Below are 19,334 nucleotides of genomic sequence, written 5' to 3' on the forward strand. Positions count from 1 at the left end.
ACCTGGTTTCCAAGCCGGAACCACAGGAACAACTCTGTACGGCACCGACCTCGAGAACCCATGGGGATCTATGCGACACGCCTTCTGGCCTCGCTGTGTTTCTGAGGGTACCATCACCACAAAGGACGGCCCCATGGATTTCAAGGGCAAGGCTTTCTTCGCTTACGCTCTGCAGGGCATGAAGCCGCACCACGCTGCATCTCGATGGAACTTTCTTAACTTTCAGGGTCCCACCTATTCAGCTGTCCTGATGGAGTTCACCAGCACTCCCTCGTACGGCTCTACCCTCGTCAACGTGGGTGGTATCGTCAAGGATGGCGAGATTGTCATCGGCGGCGTCGACAACACGGCCACACACACTCAAGTCAAGAAGGATTCGGAGAATGACTGGCCTGAACCGAGCGACGCCAAATACACCTGGGCCGGAAAGACCAAGGATGGAAAAGCCGTCGAGGCCTCGGTCGAGGGATCTCTCGGAGAGAGGGTTGATCGAGTTGACGTCATGGCCGAAGTCCCCGGCTTCGTCAAGACCATTGTCGCAGCTGCAGCTGGCACAAAGCCATACATCTATCAGGTACAGTTTATTTCTTTCTTTAATTTCCGAGAGACTGGTTTGAACTTAACCCCCTTGCTGACTATAAAATCTATAGTACCATCCCAAGCTCTCCCTGAAGATGAAGATTGGAGATGAGGAGATCGTCGAGGAGGGCACCATCTTTACCGAAGCTACTTTCATCTCATGAGGTAGAAATACGATAGAGTAAAAGACGATGCCACTCTTTATTTTCGGGTGTCGTCTTGAGGACCTCATGGTTTTATTGTTTTCAGAGTACGACTTTTGCATCAACATTGGGTAATACAGTAATCAGATCGGACAATTCAAGTCCGAATCGGACTTGATCAGAAGGAGGGGGAGGGGAAGGGCCGGCGTTGGAGACGGACGGACAGGTCTTGGTCAACTCACTCGCTTAGGACTAACTTAGATGGAACAATGATGCCCTTTCAGCCTTTGAACTATCTATTCTATGTCAAAGTAACTAACTAACTGACCAACCAACTAATGTTATAGGCTAACTCAGCTTAAACGATCTTTATTTTGACTGACACGTCTCGACGCGTAAAGTTCAGGTCTTGTTGTTAGTAGCTCGCGGGCCGATGATAATGGATGGATACGATCATTGTATTCCCCCTCGTTAGCTGAGATCATCGAGCACGTTCCCACAGTCTTATTGTCTAGTTCCCCATCAAACCTTTCTCACAATGGATAGAATGGATATACTCTATAACTGAAGGGGTTCTTCCTAACTCCAAAGTTTAGCAATTGAGGGAGAAAAGCCAATAATATTGGCAGTTTATCAGGTCAGGTTTCTGTTTCTGCCCCCGCCCACGATATCAAGGGATGAAGAAGACACGAGCCTCTCCACTCCCACACAGACACACACACAGAGGATCCTCATGTCTCGCCCGTTGGTGTCTGTCTCGTCACAATCTCTTAGTCTCTTTTTTCTTTCTTACCTGCAGTAGTTTCTCTTCAGACTCCTTTTTTGTCTACACGTCTCCTTGCTTTTTCTAGTGCTCCGTGTCTGATCATCTGAGTCGCTGCAGCTCACTTTCTGTACCTGACTAGACGAGTTTAAGCCTCCACATTGAACCGAACCATTTTTGTTGGTGGAGACACAACTCTTTTTCCTCGATCTTGTCAAGGGTCGCGACTTATACGCGCAGAGAGCATTCCTCTAATGTAGAACATCGATGTTTTACTCTGATAGTATTGGGCCGTCCAGCCCCTGGAGATCATTTTTTCTCTAATTACATGGCTTGGGAGGATAGAGTGATGGCACTAGTGTCAGTTTTACTCCAGAGGAATTGAATATAAGGATTCGAGGATATCCTCTTGTGCAGATAGTATCATCATCCCTCGTTCTTTTACATCTCCCTCAAGAGTAATATTCCATAACTTGGTCTCCCTCTGAGATTCCTCTCTTTTCATCCTTCAGACGAAATACTGAATACCATCAAACAACATCAACAACAACAACAATGGTCGCCTGTACCTATCACAATGCGTCTTCGTACGCCCCAGTCTTTCCATCTCCTCTCAACCCTACGAACCATGGACCCGAGAACAAATATGCCACAGCTTCAGGACGTATTGTGCGCCGAAGAAGAAGTCGACGGGGACCTCCTGGATCTCACACTCTCACTCAACGACTCCTTCGCGTAAAGGCAGCGGATGCTTGGAGAGGACATGTTCTGAGTGCTCAGGTTGTCCAGTATGAATATGCTGAAGCTGCTGTCATGGGACATAAAGCACCACCAAAGAGCCGAGTAAGTTCTTCCCCAGTACATCTCACCAAGAATGTATCTAACAATCTCTAGAACTGTCTGTATTCAATGGCCGGTCTCAAGAACCTCGGCCTCAACTTCTCACTCTCCGACGCCCACCGAATCGCCAGCAACATCCGTCTTCCCGATCTCACATGTCTCAGGACAAGACGCATGCTGCTCGCCATGGGTCTCGTCGGCCTTCTCCCCGCTCTCAAGGTCCGCGATATGCTCAGAGCAGCTGAGACATTATGACTTGCACAGAAGGGCGAAGATGAACGAAAAGCCATGAATTTTATGATGATTGCGATTGTACCACTACGCCAACATTTGTTAGGCGCGGCGCGTTGGGGAGAGGACCTTTTCTATAGATATACCCGCGTACTTACGCCTGTTTTTCCTTTGCCTTTGCCTTTTCCTAGGTATTCACTCCAGTCTAATACAAACACACAAGCACAAATACAAATACAAATACAACCAACCATTTCTTTAACCGTACCAAAATACACTCCTAGCTTAGTACATAGGTATCATACATCGTCTAACGTAAAGAAAACTCATGCGTAACTAATTCTTCTTTTCTCATTGATCTTTCTTGTCCACCGTTTCGGTGGACCCTGGTTTCTCGGCAGCTGCACCAGGTGAACTCTCTTTAGGTGGGCTCTGACTATCTGGGTCTTGAACGGCTTGCTCGACCTGCCATATAGCCCTTTCGAGCTCCACTTCAAGAGCCGGCATGTCAAGAGTGTCTGAGAAAGTCTGAACTTCCTTTTGTGTAAGAAGGGTGCGTTCCTTATTGTCCGGCTCTTCGGCTGGTGGGGCATGTAGTGCGTAAAGCCGGTCGAGCTTCTCAGAGGGAGCTAGGCGTAGGAGCTTGTTCTCGAGGAGCCATTGGAGATGCTTTCCACCTGAGATGGCTCTGCCGTGTGACCACGCTCTGTAGACGAGGTAGAAGAAGGGCAGGTTGGGGATGCTGTGTATGTTAGTCAGCGGATCGAGAAGGAAAAAAAAAAGCAAAGAAGATATGTACTCACATGGGTACGAGCGCAAATGGAATAGTAATCGGCATGCCGACAATGCACCACACAAGCCTCTTTTTGTGCAGCGCCTGACGCTCCGTCGCAAGAGTCTTGAGGATACCCTCCGCCTTATTCGGCGGTATCACCGAGCTCGGGAAGCACAAGTCGACCTTTTCCTTCATCTCAATCTCCTTCCCACGACGTCTCACCGACAGAGGCGGTACAGACTTCAAGCCCCATTCTTCATATGGGATGCGACGAAAAGCGTAGTTACCGTAATCGACGACCTTGCGCTTCCATCCAGACTCCATCTTCTCCCATTGCGCCCACGTCTTGGCTGCCCAGGCAGTGCCCTTGTCAACATATGTTCTTCCTTGTGGCGCACTATTTGCTTCGAGCCGTTTCGCATAGAGAAGAGTTCGCCGCGTCGAGAGCGGTAGGAGGTATAATCTCATCATCTTGGCAGTCGTTTGCTGCAATGCGCCAGAGGAAGCTATGTCAGAGTAGAAAGCTCGCCGTAAGAAGATCGTAGAACCAGCACAGCAAACTATCGTAGCATGACGTCTGTGATATAAATCTTTATGGCAAGAACCGCACGGATAGAAAAGAAGCCGGTGAAGAAAAAAAGCGACTAGTAGAGAGGAATTGTTGCCTCCTGCTCAACAACTTTGGTTGGTAGAGGAATTGCACAGGGATTCTATGAGAGAGAAAGGCTAGAACCGTGGCGAAGCTGACGACGATGATTTTTTTTTCTAGTGAGCTCCAGAACTTGGAGTTTGTTGGAGCTGGAGCTGGAGCTTGCTTGGGCTGGAGTGGAATTGGAGGCCCCCAGAGAGAAATGGACGGTGACGCACATGGTCGTCATGGTTGGAGAATAGATTAATACTTGATTTACACGTGCATCGACTCTTGAATTCTACTATGGTATGCATTATCTATACCACGAGGATATTTGATAGGGCAACACACTCCATTAAATTTGAAGCAGCGTCTTTTTACTTATATAAATACAAATACAACACCATCTCAACTGTATCTTCTAAATGCACTGCCATGGCCAAGAGATTCAACCTGCACGATTCAGGCCCCCCCACTTCACCTCTAACCCCACCATGAATCGACACTATCACCAATTCTTGAAAACCACCGACATAACACACATTTCCAGCAGCTACTTCAACAATTCCTCGGGCGAATGGTTTAGTGGTATAATACTCCCTTAGCATGATTCATCCGAATAATCTGGGAGTGGTCCAGGGTTCGATTCCCTGTTCGTCCATCACAGGCGGTTAGATCCCGCTGTTATACCTTCTTTTTGCCGTTTTTGCATTTACGTTATGCTGTGGAGACAGAATAATAGTTCTTTTTGTATCAGGTCCCTGAATTACCTTCAAGGGTCTTTTTATGAGAGTAAACACATGCTGAACCTTATCAGATGTCCCTTGTTAAACATGCATATTCACAAGACCCTTCTCAAGAAGCAAATCCTTCCAGATAACCAGACTTTACACAATCGAACAGCTCGAATTCCCCTGAAAAAATATCCATCATGTTCCCATCATCACTCAAGCCATGTCTTAAACAGATCTCGATCCCAACGCTCTGACATCCCATAGCGAACAACTCCCAAAAGCCTCTTTATGCAGGGCGACTCTTCACAGTCTTTAGCCTACAGAATCTGTCTGCCCACTTCCCCATAGTTCGCATCATGGAGATTTTCTTTGACTCAAGCCCCGTTTGCCTTTTTGGTGCTACAATTGCTCGATTAGTGCTCCCAGATGTTTGGTACCTGAGACATTGGAACTGAGACCTACAGCTTTGCTTCTTCAAGCTCCGAGCTAAATCTTTGAGCTTTTGCGGACAAGTTCTAGGACACGTATACGAATTGGAATTGGTATTTCATGCATTGATCAATTGTCTCTAGATTCATTGTCGTGGTATCGACTTGCTGCGCTTCAACGCCCCTTCTATCCTGTATGAACTCCCACCTCTTCTGAATCTTTAGTCGTACAATACAATGTGCACCTTTAAAAAGCCCAGACTTATTCATCTTTAGCTCCATGCACGGGACTCTTCGCCCGTGAAGCTCCCTTGCCCACAATCTTCTCCGCCCAGTTCCACCCGCCCGACGGCCCCTGCGCCTCTTTGCCCTTGTCCTGCTGATGAAGCGCCGACGGGGACGTTGGCGCAGGCAGATCACCTCCAAAATCAAGATCACTATCACAGTCGCTATCGTGCCAGTCTCGCTCGCTCCACGTCACAGAGTCCGCTCGTTCCGTCTTTGGCCGCTGGTGCGTTGATGCGTCGCTCCCTCTTTGGGACTGCTGTGACTTCGGAAGATCCGATACTTTGTCCATAGCTTCCCGAGACTCACTATCTGTTCGAGTCATACTTGCTAAGTTGTCTCGACTCTTCTTGAGCTCGGCTCCGTGCTCGTCAGGAGGCTCGTTCATGTTGCGGGCCCGCTCGCGGCCATGTTCGTCCTCGTCGCGAAGACGAGAGGCCGCCGAGTCGCTGAAGTGGGCATCGACCAAGTGCTTGATGACAGGCCAGCCATACGCGTTGGCAAACATGCGGCGGACCAGGACGTTGTTGTGAGCATCGGGCTCAACCTTTACAAGAACCTTCCTCCAAGACAGGTCCTTGTGGTAGGCTCTTGCAATCTTCTCCTCAACTCGCATGTTTGAAGTGTCGATAACTTCATGAATATCTTTATCGGGATTCGTGTTCGCTGTATCATCGTAGTCTTTAGCTGACAATGAACTGTCCTCATGATTCACATGAGGATAAGGCGACGAATCCGCGCTGCTGGTAGAGGCCTGTCCTATTGAGTTCTGTCGTTGGCCCGTCTTCCTCCTGACCAATGTAGTAGGACGTCTTTTCAATGGTGGACCAGGTATATCAGCTGGGTGATAAACACGATCGTGGAAAATAGTTCGCGGCCGCTTGGATGGATCGATCAGGTACTCAACATCGGGTACCTTGGGGTTGAGCAGATCGCCAGCAGATTCAAAGATAGTCGTTCTTGGAGGAGCAGTCATCTCATCTTCGCCGTCATGACCAGTTGTAACCTTGGACTGTTTAGTCGAAGCAGCCTCAGAAGCAGTATCAACACTGCCATCGGCTGATTCATCGAGCTTGAGAGTCTGACTCTTGGAATATATCTTCTTCTGCCTCTGCGACACACTAGGAGGCTTTGGAGGCTCATTACTCTTGAAGAAGTTGAAGAATCCCGCTAATGGTCCGCTGTTGGTTGAATCAGCAGAGTCAGACGGTACCTCATCACCGTATGGCGTTGCCACAGAACGCAGACTCGCTCTGTCATCATCAACCATAGCCGTGCTTGGTGGCTGTGGAACCTCGCGCATATTTTCGTGAGTCTGAGGAGATGAAGTACCAGACTGTCCTGCTGAGCCGTTTCCAAGTTGCTTCTGGCGAGCCTGATTTGTACCTGTCAACTCAGCCCATCCGAATCCAACGACTGTTTCGACCAAGCCAGCATCTCGTCGAGCTTTCTCAACACGCCCGAGTCCCTGCCAGTCCAGGAACAAAAGACAACTTGTGCGAAGTGGCACGATGCCATCGTTGACCACATTCGAATACACAGTTCTGTTTCGGAACTTCTTCAGCGCGGTATGTGCAGGGCCTGTCGGTAAGATTCTTAGAAGCGGTTTTGACTCAGGTTGTGTCTCCCCGTAAACCTTCTTATGCGCCGTCTCGCCCAAGTTTCCCACAATAGCACCCCAACCACTCCGTGCAAGTGTCGGAGCTCTCCATGTCAGACCAAGATCCTTCCCTGTCCTGCCAACGAGACCAGAGTCCAGAGCAAACTTGACGTATAAAGGATTTTCGTTGCTCAGACCCAGAAATGGTGTAGCCAAAGCAACAAAGTTGATTGGCTTGATGAGGTCGAAGAACTGTGGTGAGTGTTTTTGTATATATGCAATGGCGTATGTCTGAACAAGACCACCAAGAGAGTGAGCAATAAAACTTATGCTCGTAATCTTGTATGGACGTTCCGCCTTGTGAAGATGTGCCCCGTCCTTGCTGAGATGAATAGTACTGTGTTTGTGTACCGGTTTCTGCTGGGGATCGTGCTTATCAAAATTATGAGTTATAGCATCAGTCATTCCTTTCCCTGTCGGTAGGAATGGCTGATCTGGGTATGTCATGGACAGGACGTATCTAGCGAGCCTCTTCCCGAGATACTTAATTCCTCGTTCAGTTTTCGTCGAGTTGCCTGAATAACCACGAACAATAACCTCTTCATCATCGTCATCCTCATGGTCTTCACCCTCCACTTTGTCCATGTCCTTTGTGTCGTGAGAATCTGATTCGACAAGACCATTGCCTGATTTCTTCCTCGCGGCTCGTTCCCGGGCCCGCCGTGCCTTGGCATCGATCTTGGCTTGCTTGACAGCTGCATCAATGCTCTCTTTCATAAAGAGCATATCTGCGCCAAGATTGCTGTGCAGACCATGTGTCAGAACCACCATGTGGACCTTTTTCTGTTTCTTTTTGGGGTTCTCTGGTTTTGATTCATCGCCTTTTGTTTCGGGATCGCCAGTCTTGACGACACTTTCTACATGCTGATCTGCACCTGAACGCTTTTCAGCGCGCCCTTCTCCTTTGTCATCCCAGCCTGGAAGTCTAGGGGTATTCCACAATGCTGCAGTATCTTCGACCTTGAGTTGTATCGCGCGAGAAAAGACACCTCGTGGCTGTGCAGAATGATGTCCTTCTTTGGCCTCCACGCCTTGTTGGTAGTCGCTGATCTTTCCAGGCTGAGGAACTTGGGATTGTCCACCGACCACAGGACTCGAGTTGCTGAGGCTTAAAGACTTCTTGTCACGAGCCAACACAACCTCGAACCCAACAGCAGCAGAAGTCGAGAACAGAATCTGTGAAGAGACCTCAACAATCCAACTGGCGCTTTCATGATCATGCTCTGGCGCCTTTCCAAAGCCTCCATGACTTCCTAACCCAGCACTCTGTCGGATTGTAACCGGAACCACAAGCTCGCATTCCCAAGAACCACCCGCCTTGACCATGGGCTCAAACTCTGGCACTCCATAACGCTCAGGATATTCAAACTTCTCGTTGGGGTTGAATGCAGCGGGGTAAGCGGCGGCGGAAAGAGTATATGGTCCGTGGACGAAAGCGGCTCGGAGGGCGATGGCCGAGGTGTTGCGTACGCGCAGGAAGAGTTTCTCAGGTGACGGTAAGATCCGGTCCTGAGATGGTATGTATGTTATGGTATATCGAACGACTTCGCCTGTCTTGAGGCTGCCGACTTGATGGAGGAGAAGCATCTCGTCGCAGCGCGCAGGCGGGAGTCTAGTCGTCGTGGGACAGGTTTTTTGTGATTTGAAGCCGCACGTGCTCGATTAAGCTTATAGACATTCGAGTGTAAGATGTCCTAGAGGGTAAGTTTTGACGTCACCATGCCTCGAGCATTTGTTTCGAAACACAGAACCAACTATCGTAAGAACTAGCGGAATAGTCGATTTAAAGAAAGATGACGGTGAAAGGGGACCTCAACCGAGGGAGCCGAGTTCGTAAACAGTGGTGACCGTAGAGAAAAGCACAGAAATACAAGAAAGGCAAAGACAACGACAGAAAAAGGGTCTAGAAACAAAACATGGAGCACATGCAGTGTAATTGTATGTACAATGACGGTAAGCTCGCCCTTGTTTTCTGTGGTGTCCTCCAATCTCGCTCCGTCGAAACCGGTCATTAGAGAACAATGGGGGCCAATCAGCGCTGAGCGTCGACATCGCTCCTATGGCGGGGCAGTTGTTTTAGGGGCCTACGGGAGTTGCAAGGGCCCGAGCTTCCCGCTGAGTGAGGTTTAGTGATCAGCTGCCCGCGATGGGCGAACTTAATTCTGTTGGGCGTTCTCATTCCACATTACGCGGTCATTTTGAACGACAACGCTACTCCATTCCGTGCCTTGATATTAAGTTCTGGATGACTTCATTCATTTAGACCCTTAGAATCCATACTAGTTGCTCTTCTATTGTGAAAACGACTTTAATCAGTACACAGTCCTTTGTACACCACTTGGGTGCTACACTGTCAAAGAGCTGCTTTGGCTGACTAAGATAATCGAGCCATGCATCTCACCACACATTCATATCTGCCTTACCTCATGCTTCTTATATCTTCATTCCTTGACTGCCATAAAATACAGCAACATGATTGACAAAGATTCCAAGTATTTTTCTCTAAGCGGTGACATCCCAATTGGTGGACCAAGCACTTGGCATATTATCGGCTGGGACCAGAGACGGGTTGTCTCAGTAACTATGGGACGGTGAGCAGGACGACGAGAGCCTCGCCATTGAACATTTCAGCCGCCATAGCGATCAACTATCACCCGATTTTCACAGAACATATGTATCGTATAACGGTGAGATCAACTCAACATATACGGACTCGAAAAATGATCCAACCTGCTGTGTACACTATCCATCCCTTCACGATGCCTGTCCCCCAGAAGAAGTTCAAACTGTTCGGCGGGACAAGCTTGAGGAACTCGAGAGGCTTGGTCCCGATGCGGACCTTGTTGCATACTCTCCATGTATAGAGGGATCTGCTAAAAAGGTAAAATCTAGGTGCCGGCCTTGAATGTCTTGCCCTACGATAAAGCTGACCCTTGGGAGGTCGTCTTTAAGTCCTACTTCTTGTGGCAGTACGCCCAAATGTCCTGGAAGGAGATGAATCTATGGATGCGTCTCCCATGCCATCCAAACATCGTCCCGTTTGACCAAGTGGTCGTTGACGAGCTTGAGGGTCGTATAGTCGGATTCACTAGCAACTATGTGCCTGGCGGCAATCTAGAAGAGAACAAGTCGCGCGTGTTCAAGCTCAAGTGGCTACAACAACTTATAAAGGTCGTAGACGAATTGAACCTCGGACATGGCATCGCGCACCAAGATATCGCTCCACGGAATCTCCTGATCAATGAGTCGACAGACTCTATCATGCTCTTTGATTTCAACTTTGCGGCCCGCATCAACTGTCCCTCATCCGGAGAGGGTGAGAGCTACGTCGAGGAACGGAACGATATCAAGGGCGTTAAATTCACCACCTACGAGATTATTACTCAAGATGATAGTCTCCGGAGTATTCCTCACGAAGATCAAAACCTCGATAACCTCGAGTTAAAATGGGTGACGCATCCGGAGGTAAAGCTAGACCATCCAGTCGAATCATATCAACTTATGTTGAAGGAATGGCGGGAACGAAGGGAACGAGACTCTCGTTCAGGCAATGTCCCAAGGCCCATTGACTGGCCGGCCATGCCCAAGCCACCGCAGAAGACCATTTCTTTAAAAACTGTACAAGGGCAGACAACCTCCGTCACAGTGGACAACTGGTATGAGAGGCGGCAGGATATCCGGGGTAGAGGTGATAGGGTACTAAACTGGGAACGGCCACCACAGAGACTACTAGACAACGGGATTCGGGTGCTCTCGACCGGTGAGATACTCAACTGCTAAAAAGCCGGGTTTCTCGAAGCTGTATGTGGCCCAATACGCGTACGCAAATACACACGGTAGTTTTGTCACAAACCTCGGAACAAAAACCAATTCAAATATGTATCTCAGCCGTAATGGTGTGATAGTTCGGGGGGCTAGGAGAATGCATAATTTATGGAGAAATATCTAGCAATTCGATCCCCTTTCCTTATATATTGGTTAATTCTTCTGTAATACTAATGGTTCAAGCAATTACTCTGGATTTGGCCAGTGCATAAATTCAAGATGAACAGTATACTAACGTTCATCGTCCGATCTTTGCAGTGACTCTTGCGAATAACAAATCCATAATCCCTTACAAGATAAGTTTCGCATCTATCCTTTATAAAAGTCTCCTAGACAAGAGAAGAATACCAAGTAGCAACCTGGCAATTTCATCGCAATACACGTTCCGTATGCCAGCCAGTTCAGTTAGTAATGACCAGAGGTGCGGTATCTAACCGAAACTTAGCGAAATCCGAAGACGAGTATTGATTAGTTACCTTATCTGGAGCTACCTCGGAGGGAAGGGGAGATAAAGACTGTTATTTGCTTCTGGAGAAGACCTTTCCGATATCATGTGTTGAGAGAAGTTGCTCGAGCGTCGTCCCACTACGTGGTGGTTTGTCTTGAGCTTGTGTAGGAAATTCGTCTTTGACCAATTGCTCAATTTCATCAACGCAAAGTGATGCTATAAAACCGGATTAGTATTAAGTCGATAAGAGAGTTTGTCCTTCTTTGACACCATATGGGTCAATGGATCACAGAAAATGTCTAACTAGTTCTTACCAGTTGCAATCGACATGCTCTCATGGAGCCCCCGGGACTCCCACTTGGGCCATTCTTGACTATCCTGGTGAAGTTTCTGCAGTATGACTTTTAAGCGCCAACTCCGGCTAGAACACTGCATAATTGATGGGACACTTCCTGTACTGAACCGACCTGTATAGTAAGCTACTGCCATCTCGTCAAAGTTGTGAAAACCTGATGTGCGCATGGTTTCTAGAATGGAGTCGAATCGATGGGTCAGTTCGGCTACTGGAGACGGGTCGGCCAGCTTAGTTTCCTCCGCCGATGAGATTCCTTTAGATGAGGATAAAGATGCCAGCCTGCTGCTGCAAGCATGAACATGTCCTTGCAGCGTTGAATGCGGCATTCCTGCGGCGCTGTCATGCAGACCGGGCCCCGGTCCGTGATGGCCGGTCTCACTGAAACGTCTGTTAGTGGATATGCTTAAGTTACGAGATATTATCGGAGTATCATGCCTTACCTGCGTAATCTATGAGAATCCAACTCAGAATGGCTCGGCGCCGATGGGATCCTGCACGTATTAGGCCCTTGTTCGTTCTGGCGCCATAGTGGAAAGCCCTCTGGAACTTGTCCAAGCACCGGCTCCGAGCTGTTACGACAAGAACACGTGGGCTGGGAGTCTGGCCCGGTAACGTTGGACTCCATTGGTGCTGATAAACGTTCTATGTCTGACTGTGACCATTCCCGGTCCGGTGAGAACAAAGACACCATGTCGTCTGGTGTGATCAGATTCTGCATGCCAACTCCTGAACACCACGCTGAGGTTGCAGTGGTTGGACCAGAGTTTGGCTAGCTGCTGGGAAATTGTTGACGTTCAAAGTAATCGACCGAGTTTTCGGAACTGCTAGCATACTGAAGAGGTTCGTGATAACTCCCTGGCAGGTAGTGGAGGTTTTGGGTCCGGTCGAGACCACAGCCTTGTTGCATTGTGCTATTATCGGACATGGATACAGGAAGCACTTCTGAGTTTATGCCTACGCCTGCGTATTGGGGTTGTGCCTTGGTAGTCTCACTGCTCTCTTTTGCTCTTCGCCCTATCTTCAGACAGTCAGAGAGTCTGGAGGATGTTGGACTGGCTCATACTCACGGTGGTTGCGCTGAGATAATCTGTTCTGAATTCTTCCCAAGTTTCGAGTTAGCGAGAATAAATTGGGGAGATCCCTGGGATTGAGTTGATTACCTTCATCTCTGAACAGCCCTAGGACTAGTGGATCGACGAGATCGTGAGTTCTTGGGAGTAGGTTCCAAGACTTTTTCCAAGAACATACTTATAGTTCAAGCAGGAGAGATCTCTCGGCGTGTCTTGGACTGTTGTATTCGTGGGGAGCCCAAAACCTGTCAATGTCGACAAGTATTTATATTAAGTTGAATTGTCATTGCCATCTTTCTCACTTGCATCTTGTTATTTCGTTAGTCTACTCCACGTTACTTGACGGACTTGACCTTGCTATAGAACAGAGTTTCCTGCATAGCAAAGTCCAGTACGAAATTTTGCCTTGGATGAGGTCGAGCTGAGTAGTTGGATAGCCAATCACGGGTGGGGTACCCCTGAAACCCCAGTGGATGTAACGTGTTGGATATGTTGGATAAACCCCAGTATAGTCTGAGCATTACGAGAATCCTTGAATCCAATAAGCTGATTGCATATGCTCCGTAGCAAAGGAACTTTGACAGGATGCTCGTTTTAGTGAGCTGGACTAGGGTGTCCAGCGTAAGCCCAGCCGGGAATTTTGCCGTCCCGTTCACAGTAACCGCATAAGGATTAAGTTTAGGATCTTCCCGTGTAGTTTATTTTTGCACTTCAACTTAAGGTAGTCTAGATAACTATCCATCAGACTCAAGATCTTACACTCTACATAATGATCACTCTATATCGTTGTTGTTTACGTAGTGGTAAAATACTTGTCATTTTCCTATCCAATCTTGCCTCAGTGTTGGTTGTTTCATAGAACCAACAGACACGAGCAGGGGTTACGAAAACTGATCATGTCAGTTCACGGCGCTTACGCCTTATATTGATACTACCTTCCAAGTTGTCTCAGACCCAGATTGTTGAGCGGAGCAAGGCGTCGCAAAGCGAGACAAACCCGAATCGCATGTACAGAGTGGCCCTCATATTTATCTCGAAGGATTGCGGGCCATGCATTGCATATTTGGGGTATGTTTTCTTTTGACGTGCTTATCCGGAATTTCAATCGCAGTTATAGTTACACCGGAAATCTGCAGCATCAGCTTGGTTAGCCATGTTATGGGGCATGGGTCCACGGATAATATTTATCGTTCCTTGTAAGGTCGTACCGCATTAGTGCTCGTTCCTGACCTACACATGAGTCGATGGAGAAATGCTGATAGTTCTAAATAGGAGGGAATATTTGACACTGCCTCGGAATGGAAGCCAACTGTCATAAGCAACTCCTGACAACTACCTACCCTAGCCCATGCAATTTAACGCCCTGGTTCTAGGTTCCATATGTATGGCATAGGTAATCTAGAGAAAGTGCCAACCGGACTACATAAAGCAATCCCCCTTCCAAGGCATCCCGACCAAGGAGTAATCAACAAGCACGCACCTCGAGTTGTCTCATTTACACACTTCTAGCCATAGGGGCTCTTCACCTTACAACAGCCAAGTCTGCCAAGATGCCATTTCATGATAGCGAGTTTGGCTTGCTGTATATGAACCGGGACCGGTTTGACTTCAATCTTCATTTTGAACAGCTCTTTTTCTCTATTCTTCCATGCACCTTGTTCATCGTATGCTCACTATGGCGCGCTATCACTCAGTCACGCAAGCCCTCAGTGGTTTATGCACCTATCTTCCAGCTCACCAAATTGGTATGTGGTCGTCAAGGTATATGTTCATCAATTTTGACCTCTAACTCTGGTATTCAGGGAGCTATCATAACATATGTTGGCCTTCAGATCGCACTGCTGATTCAAGTCGGTATGGGCTCTTTCCATGTCACTCGAATCTTCATCGCATCTTCTGTTGTCAATCTCGTAGCCGCTTTGGCTATGGTGATGATCAGTTATACTGACCATAACCGGAGTCCGCGTCCCTCTATCCTCTTGAACACTTATCTGTTCCTGACTCTGTTGTTTGACATTGCTCAGTCCCGTACGCTGTTCCTGCTCTCTGAGAGTACACCGGAGATTACCTACAGTGCCGTTTTTACAACATCTTTAGCCGTCAAGATCGTCATTCTGTTCCTGGAAACTAAGTCTAAGAACAAATGGATAACATGGGACAGAGATGAGCACAGCCCCGAAGAAACCAGTAGTATCTTCTCACTCGGCGTTCTGTCATGGCTAAACAGTATTTTCTTGCAGGGTTATAGATCTACACTATCCATGGATGATCTTTACCCTCTGGATGTTGCGCTGCATAGTAAGCAACTACATGATAGGTTCTTGGCCAACATGGACTACAGCAAACTCAAAGGAGATAGCTACGGTCTCGTTAAAGTCCTCGTCAAGACACTTCTTGTCCCTCTCCTTCTGCCAATCCCTTTGAGACTCGCTCTACTAGGCTTCACCTTCTGTCAACCATTCTTCATTGAAAAGCTATTAGATCATCTTTCGCGGCCTGAAATCGAAGCCAATGTGGGGTATGGTTTTATAGGTGCTGCAATACTGATCTACCTTGGTATGGCTGTCTCGGCAGCTCTTTGCTGGTACGTCAGATTATAGTTAGAAAGCCTTTAAATCAAACCTGACATGTATAATAGGTATCTTCATCACCGCATGCGAGCCATGACTAGATCAATATTGGTGACAGAAATATTTTCCCGAGCCACACAAGCCCGCATCGGAGCAGACGACCATAACGCTGCCCTAACTCTGATGAGTACCGATATTGAAAGAATCAGACTCGGCCTTAGAATGCTGCATAACGTTTGGGCAGGTGTGATACAGGCTGCCCTAGCTGCTTGGATGTTGTATATCCGGTTGGGACTGGTCTTCCTGGTACCCATAGGAGTAGTTGTGGTATGCTTCACTCTCTTGGGAGTTCTGGTAAACTTCACAGGAGATTCTCAGAGAGCGTGGATGACAGGTGTGCAGAAGCGCGTCGGTTTGACGGCTACAGTCATTGCTGGAATGAAGAACCTCAAGCTTTCCGGTCTGGCTTCCACTGTGAGCTCCTTCGTTCAGAAGTTACGAGTGGAGGAGCTTGCTGCTGGTGCTCGGTTTCGCAAGATCTTCATCCTAGCTGCTATGCTTGGCTTCACACCCATGCTGATCAGTCCTCCACTGACCCTTGCGTTTACTCGGGCTTCACTTGATACCTCAAAGGTCTTCACAAGTCTGGCATTTTTGATGCTCCTTACCAATCCCCTCTCTCAAATCTTTACCTCCATACCCGAACTCGTCTCTGGAATCGCCTGCATTGGACGAATCCAGGCCTTTTTAGAGTGCGAAACCCGTCATGACTTCCGCCAAGTCCTGTCTGATCGTAAGAAGAATCTCAATTTCACTGAAATCGAAGCAGACACGGGTAGCTCAGAAATCGAAACGGCACCCGACTCTACCGTGATTAGCATAAAGAATGGCAATTTTGGCTGGAAAGAAAATGCCTTTGTTCTTCAAGATATCAATGCACATATTGAAAAATCTTCTTTCACCATGGTAGTTGGGCCTGTAGGTTCAGGGAAGTCAACCTTCTGCAAGACCCTTCTGGGTGAGATCCCCATGAGTCGAGGGAGTGTAGTGTTGAGTATGCGATGCCCTCGTATCGGTTTCTGTGACCAGACTGCTTTTATGTGGAATGGGACTATTCGCGATAACATTCTTGGCTTTTCAATATACGATGAAAAGAGATACGACTCAGTCATCCAGGCCACAGCATTGTCAGTGGACTTTGCCAAACTCACTCAAGGAGACCAAACCAATGTCGGATCGGATGGCATTACCCTGTCAGGAGGTCAGAAACAGCGGGTTTCCTTAGCGCGTGCCTTGTATCTAGAGTCCGACTTGGTGATACTGGACGATGTGTTCAGCGGTCTCGATGCAGATACAGAGCTGCACGTTTTCCAACGAGTATTTGGACCTGGAGGCTTACTTCAACAGAGACGCACGACCGTTGTATTGTGTACTCATAGCGTTCGCTTTCTCCCGTTCTCTGACCACGTCATCGCTCTTGGGGACAACACTATCAAGGAGCAAGGCAGCTTCAAGGAACTTGCTGAGCAAGGAGGTTACGTCCAGAGTCTCGGCATACGTGATTCAGCTGGCGGTGACGGGAGCGAAGCTGTGTCCGAAACAGCAGCCTCAAAAGAACGGACTGAAGCACAGAAGGACGCACAAGGCTCACCAGACGGGTCCCCAGGAGCCGAAGTCAACCTCGATGACCCGAACCGTGCAACGGGCGACAAGGCGGTTTATAAGTACTATTTTCTGAGTATGGGTCTCTTGGTGGCCTTCTGCTGTTTCTTCTTGGCTGCGCTCTGGGGTTTCTTTACCAATTTCCCCACCATTTGTAAGTGAATAATGCTTCAATCTTGTCACTATCCTTCACATGACTAATGGGCTTATTTACAGGGCTTAAATTTTGGACTGATGATATATCATCCGAGACCCGAAGTCATTCTCATGCCTACTATGTCGGCATATACGCGTTGTTGCAGGTCTCCGCTTTGATCTCTTTGTTGCTCCTCGGCATCACTCTTTTTATTGTGTCGATCAAGAGAGCTGGTGCTAATCTCCATCATGATACACTCACAACGTTAATCCAGGCCCCATTGTCCTTTTTCACACACACCGACACCGGTGTTATTACCAATCTTTTCTCACAAGATCTCAATTTGATTGATACTGAACTTCCAGATGCTTTGTTGAATACCTTGTTCTGTGTAAGTTATGAAATGAGCAAAGCCTAGTATTACTACTACTAACATCAAGGAATAGGTTTTCCAAGCCCTCGGACAAGCTGCAGTTATGCCAACCTCATCGGCATACTTGGCTATTAGTTATCCGTTACTTGCTGTTTTACTCTACTCGGTGCAAAGGTTTTATCTTAGGACTTCTAGGCAACTAAGGCTCCTGGATCTTGAGGCTAAAAGCCCCTTGTAGTAAGTTATACGACAGAACCTATCTTCATTGAGAATTTACTGACTTGCAAACTCTCAGCACCCATTTCATGGATACCGTGAGGGGAATCACGACTCTGCGGGCTTTCGGTAAGTGACTGGCTCATCCAGCAAGTTAACGAGCTTTCACCCTGGTAATTTATGGATATAATTATACTGATGATATGAAGGCTACATCTCCGATGAAGTTTCTAAGAATGCTAGGCTACTCAATAGAAGCCAACAGCCCGCCTACCTTCTTGCCATGGTGCAAGAGTGGCTCAATCTCGTTTTGGACATGATAGTCATGATACTGGCAGCAGTATTAACAACACTTGCAGTTAGACTCCACTCAAATTCGGGTTTCACAGGTGCTTCTTTGGTTACTCTTATGAGTTTCGGAGAAAGTCTATCTGGTATCGTTATTTATTACACACGTCTCGAAACATCCATAGGTGCCATTTCCAGGCTCAAGACTTTCAACGCCGCAGTCAAGCCTGAGGGCAAAGAGGGAGAGGACATGGTACCCCCTGAGAATTGGCCACAACATGGCAGCGTGGAACTGAACAACGTTTCAGCGAGCTATCAGTAAGCTGCGATACTTTCTTTCAAGTGCGAACCAGAGGACAATTGCTGATAAAATACTTAAAGAATGGGGAGCGAAAGCGAAGGTGAACCTAATTTGGCTCTTGATAACCTTTGTCTGAGCATCAAGCCAGGAGAAAAGGTGGCCATCTGCGGCCGGACAGGCAGCGGAAAATCAAGCCTTGTATCTCTGCTGCTGAAACTCCTCGACCCTCTACAAGGCACCCCCAATGAAGGTCTTCTGATTGATGGTCTCCCACTGAATAACCTGGACAGAGATGCCCTTCGTCAACGAGTCATTGCGGTGCCTCAGGAGGCCGTTTTCTTGCCTGATGGCGCAACTTTCAAAGAGAATCTGGACCCTTCAGGCCTCTCAACCCTGGATGAATGCAAAGCCGTTCTTATAGATACCGGGTTATGGGACTTTGTTCAGGGTCGTGGCGGGATTGATGCTGGCATGACGTCTTCGACTCTTAGCGGAGGTCAACGACAACTCATGTCGATTGGACGTTCTTTGCTACGGCGCCGAGCTCGAACACCGCAGACACCAGGCCCTGGGAATATGACAGAAAAGATTAAGGACCAAGGTGGCTTATTACTGCTCGACGAAGTTAATTCCAGCGTCGATCAGGACATGGAACTCATCATCAAGCGGATCATCGAGACAGAGTTTGACGCATACACGGTGATTGCCGTAAGTCACCGCTTGGATATGATTATGGATTTTGATACAGTCGTGGTTCTTGATACTGGTAAGCTTGTTGAGGTTGGAAATCCTCGGGCATTGGCTAGCACAGAAGGAAGCAGGTTTGCTAGTCTGGTAAGGGCTGGGGGGAAGTAGGTGTTCATTGTTGACAGAGTTGAGGAAGTAGCATTTGAGATAGAACCATAAGTTGAAATACGGACAATTGTGCCCCCAAATGGTACTGACTCTGCAATGGTACTTGGTCATTGTGTTGACCTCCTGTGATTTACAGAATGAGTGAGTGTATCGACTTGGGTCTAGC

At 47.9% G+C, this 19,334-nt stretch overlaps 8 protein-coding genes and 1 non-coding gene across 15 annotated transcripts in view; 5 read left to right on the forward strand and 4 right to left on the reverse strand.

Moving 5' to 3' along the window:
- Nucleotides 1–743, forward strand: part of FOXG_19842 (survival factor 1) — a gene marked incomplete at both ends in the record, with an annotated part of 1,419 nt that extends 676 nt beyond the window's left edge. The window contains 2 exons of the mRNA XM_018400120.1: nt 15–574; nt 651–743. Of these exons, the coding sequence (XP_018245504.1) occupies nt 15–574; nt 651–743 (653 nt within the window). The remainder of the gene's footprint in view (nt 1–14; nt 575–650) is intronic.
- A 623-nt stretch (nt 744–1,366) lies between these two features.
- FOXG_08616 (uncharacterized protein) lies at nt 1,367–2,823 on the forward strand. Its single transcript, XM_018387627.1, has 2 exons — nt 1,367–2,328; nt 2,380–2,823. Exons 1-2 carry the CDS (start codon nt 2,041–2,043, stop codon nt 2,578–2,580), a joined length of 489 nt encoding a protein of 162 aa, XP_018245505.1. The 5' UTR covers nt 1,367–2,040; the 3' UTR covers nt 2,581–2,823.
- FOXG_08617 (uncharacterized protein) lies at nt 1,708–4,199 on the reverse strand. Its single transcript, XM_018387628.1, has 2 exons — nt 3,360–4,199; nt 1,708–3,298 (listed from the first exon to the last, which is right to left on the reverse strand). Exons 1-2 carry the CDS (start codon nt 3,800–3,802, stop codon nt 2,908–2,910), a joined length of 834 nt encoding a protein of 277 aa, XP_018245506.1. The 5' UTR covers nt 3,803–4,199; the 3' UTR covers nt 1,708–2,907.
- A 334-nt stretch (nt 4,200–4,533) lies between these two features.
- FOXG_19843 lies at nt 4,534–4,623 on the forward strand. The gene has a single exon. It is a non-coding gene; the product is annotated as a tRNA-Ala (tRNA).
- Nucleotides 4,624–4,754: 131 nt separating this feature from the next.
- FOXG_08618 (uncharacterized protein) lies at nt 4,755–9,032 on the reverse strand. 2 transcript variants are annotated; one of them, XM_018387630.1, is made up of 2 exons: nt 5,159–9,032; nt 4,755–5,095 (listed from the first exon to the last, which is right to left on the reverse strand). In XM_018387630.1, the coding sequence occupies exon 1, from the start codon at nt 8,654–8,656 to the stop codon at nt 5,387–5,389; it is 3,270 nt and encodes a 1,089-aa protein (XP_018245508.1). In that variant the 5' UTR covers nt 8,657–9,032; the 3' UTR covers nt 4,755–5,095; nt 5,159–5,386. The 2 variants fall into 2 exon arrangements, with proteins under 2 accessions (XP_018245508.1, XP_018245507.1); XM_018387629.1 differs by having other exon boundaries at nt 4,755–9,032.
- Nucleotides 9,033–9,275: 243 nt separating this feature from the next.
- On the forward strand, nt 9,276–11,360 carry FOXG_08619 (uncharacterized protein). The gene is made up of 2 exons (XM_018387631.1): nt 9,276–9,950; nt 10,010–11,360. Exon 2 carries the CDS (start codon nt 10,049–10,051, stop codon nt 10,847–10,849), a length of 801 nt encoding a protein of 266 aa, XP_018245509.1. The 5' UTR covers nt 9,276–9,950; nt 10,010–10,048; the 3' UTR covers nt 10,850–11,360.
- Nucleotides 11,012–12,322, reverse strand: FOXG_08620 (uncharacterized protein; the record flags this gene model as incomplete). The annotated part of the gene is made up of 5 exons (XM_018387632.1): nt 11,012–11,324; nt 11,371–11,558; nt 11,657–11,732; nt 11,997–12,084; nt 12,138–12,322. 4 exons carry the CDS (start codon nt 12,320–12,322, stop codon nt 11,413–11,415), a joined length of 495 nt encoding a protein of 164 aa, XP_018245510.1. The 3' UTR covers nt 11,012–11,324; nt 11,371–11,412.
- Nucleotides 12,323–12,466: 144 nt separating this feature from the next.
- Nucleotides 12,467–12,999, reverse strand: FOXG_19844 (uncharacterized protein; the record flags this gene model as incomplete). The annotated part of the gene is made up of 3 exons (XM_018400121.1): nt 12,858–12,999; nt 12,765–12,796; nt 12,467–12,715 (listed from the first exon to the last, which is right to left on the reverse strand). Exon 3 carries the CDS (start codon nt 12,620–12,622, stop codon nt 12,467–12,469), a length of 156 nt encoding a protein of 51 aa, XP_018245511.1. The 5' UTR covers nt 12,623–12,715; nt 12,765–12,796; nt 12,858–12,999.
- Nucleotides 13,000–14,216: 1,217 nt separating this feature from the next.
- Nucleotides 14,217–19,286, forward strand: FOXG_19845 (uncharacterized protein). Of its 6 annotated transcripts, none has more exons than XM_018400123.1 (9): nt 14,230–14,512; nt 14,570–14,621; nt 14,929–15,351; nt 15,406–17,153; nt 17,216–17,526; nt 17,582–17,745; nt 17,804–17,853; nt 17,934–18,330; nt 18,394–19,286. In XM_018400123.1, exons 1-9 carry the CDS (start codon nt 14,416–14,418, stop codon nt 19,166–19,168), a joined length of 4,017 nt encoding a protein of 1,338 aa, XP_018245513.1. In that variant the 5' UTR covers nt 14,230–14,415; the 3' UTR covers nt 19,169–19,286. The 6 variants fall into 6 exon arrangements, with proteins under 6 accessions (XP_018245512.1, XP_018245516.1, XP_018245515.1 ...); XM_018400124.1 differs by having other exon boundaries at nt 15,109–15,351; XM_018400122.1 differs by having other exon boundaries at nt 14,217–14,512; nt 14,570–15,351.
- The last annotated feature ends 48 nt before the right edge of the window (nt 19,287–19,334 follow it).

This window comes from Fusarium oxysporum, chromosome 2 (genome assembly GCF_000149955.1).
Source record: "Fusarium oxysporum f. sp. lycopersici 4287 chromosome 2, whole genome shotgun sequence".
Taxonomy (NCBI): domain Eukaryota; kingdom Fungi; phylum Ascomycota; class Sordariomycetes; order Hypocreales; family Nectriaceae; genus Fusarium; species Fusarium oxysporum.

Bases quoted from the DNA above. Each gene is read 5' to 3' on its own strand.
- FOXG_08616 (XM_018387627.1), top strand. From the start codon at position 2,041: ATGGTCGCCTGTACCTATCACAATGCGTCTTCGTACGCCCCAGTCTTT. The intron at 2,329-2,379 runs GTAAGTTCTTCC...AACAATCTCTAG, and splicing joins AAGCACCACCAAAGAGCCGA to AACTGTCTGTATTCAATGGC.
- FOXG_08617 (XM_018387628.1), bottom strand. From the start codon at position 3,802: ATGATGAGATTATACCTCCTACCGCTCTCGACGCGGCGAACTCTTCTC. The intron at 3,299-3,359 runs GTGAGTACATAT...TAACATACACAG, and splicing joins CCATTTGCGCTCGTACCCAT to CATCCCCAACCTGCCCTTCT.
- FOXG_08618 (XM_018387630.1), bottom strand. From the start codon at position 8,656: ATGCTTCTCCTCCATCAAGTCGGCAGCCTCAAGACAGGCGAAGTCGTT.
- FOXG_08619 (XM_018387631.1), top strand. From the start codon at position 10,049: ATGTCCTGGAAGGAGATGAATCTATGGATGCGTCTCCCATGCCATCCA.
- FOXG_19845 (XM_018400122.1), top strand. From the start codon at position 14,318: ATGCCATTTCATGATAGCGAGTTTGGCTTGCTGTATATGAACCGGGAC. The intron at 14,513-14,569 runs GTATGTGGTCGT...TCTGGTATTCAG, and splicing joins TCTTCCAGCTCACCAAATTG to GGAGCTATCATAACATATGT. The intron at 17,527-17,581 runs GTAAGTTATGAA...ATCAAGGAATAG, and splicing joins TGTTGAATACCTTGTTCTGT to GTTTTCCAAGCCCTCGGACA.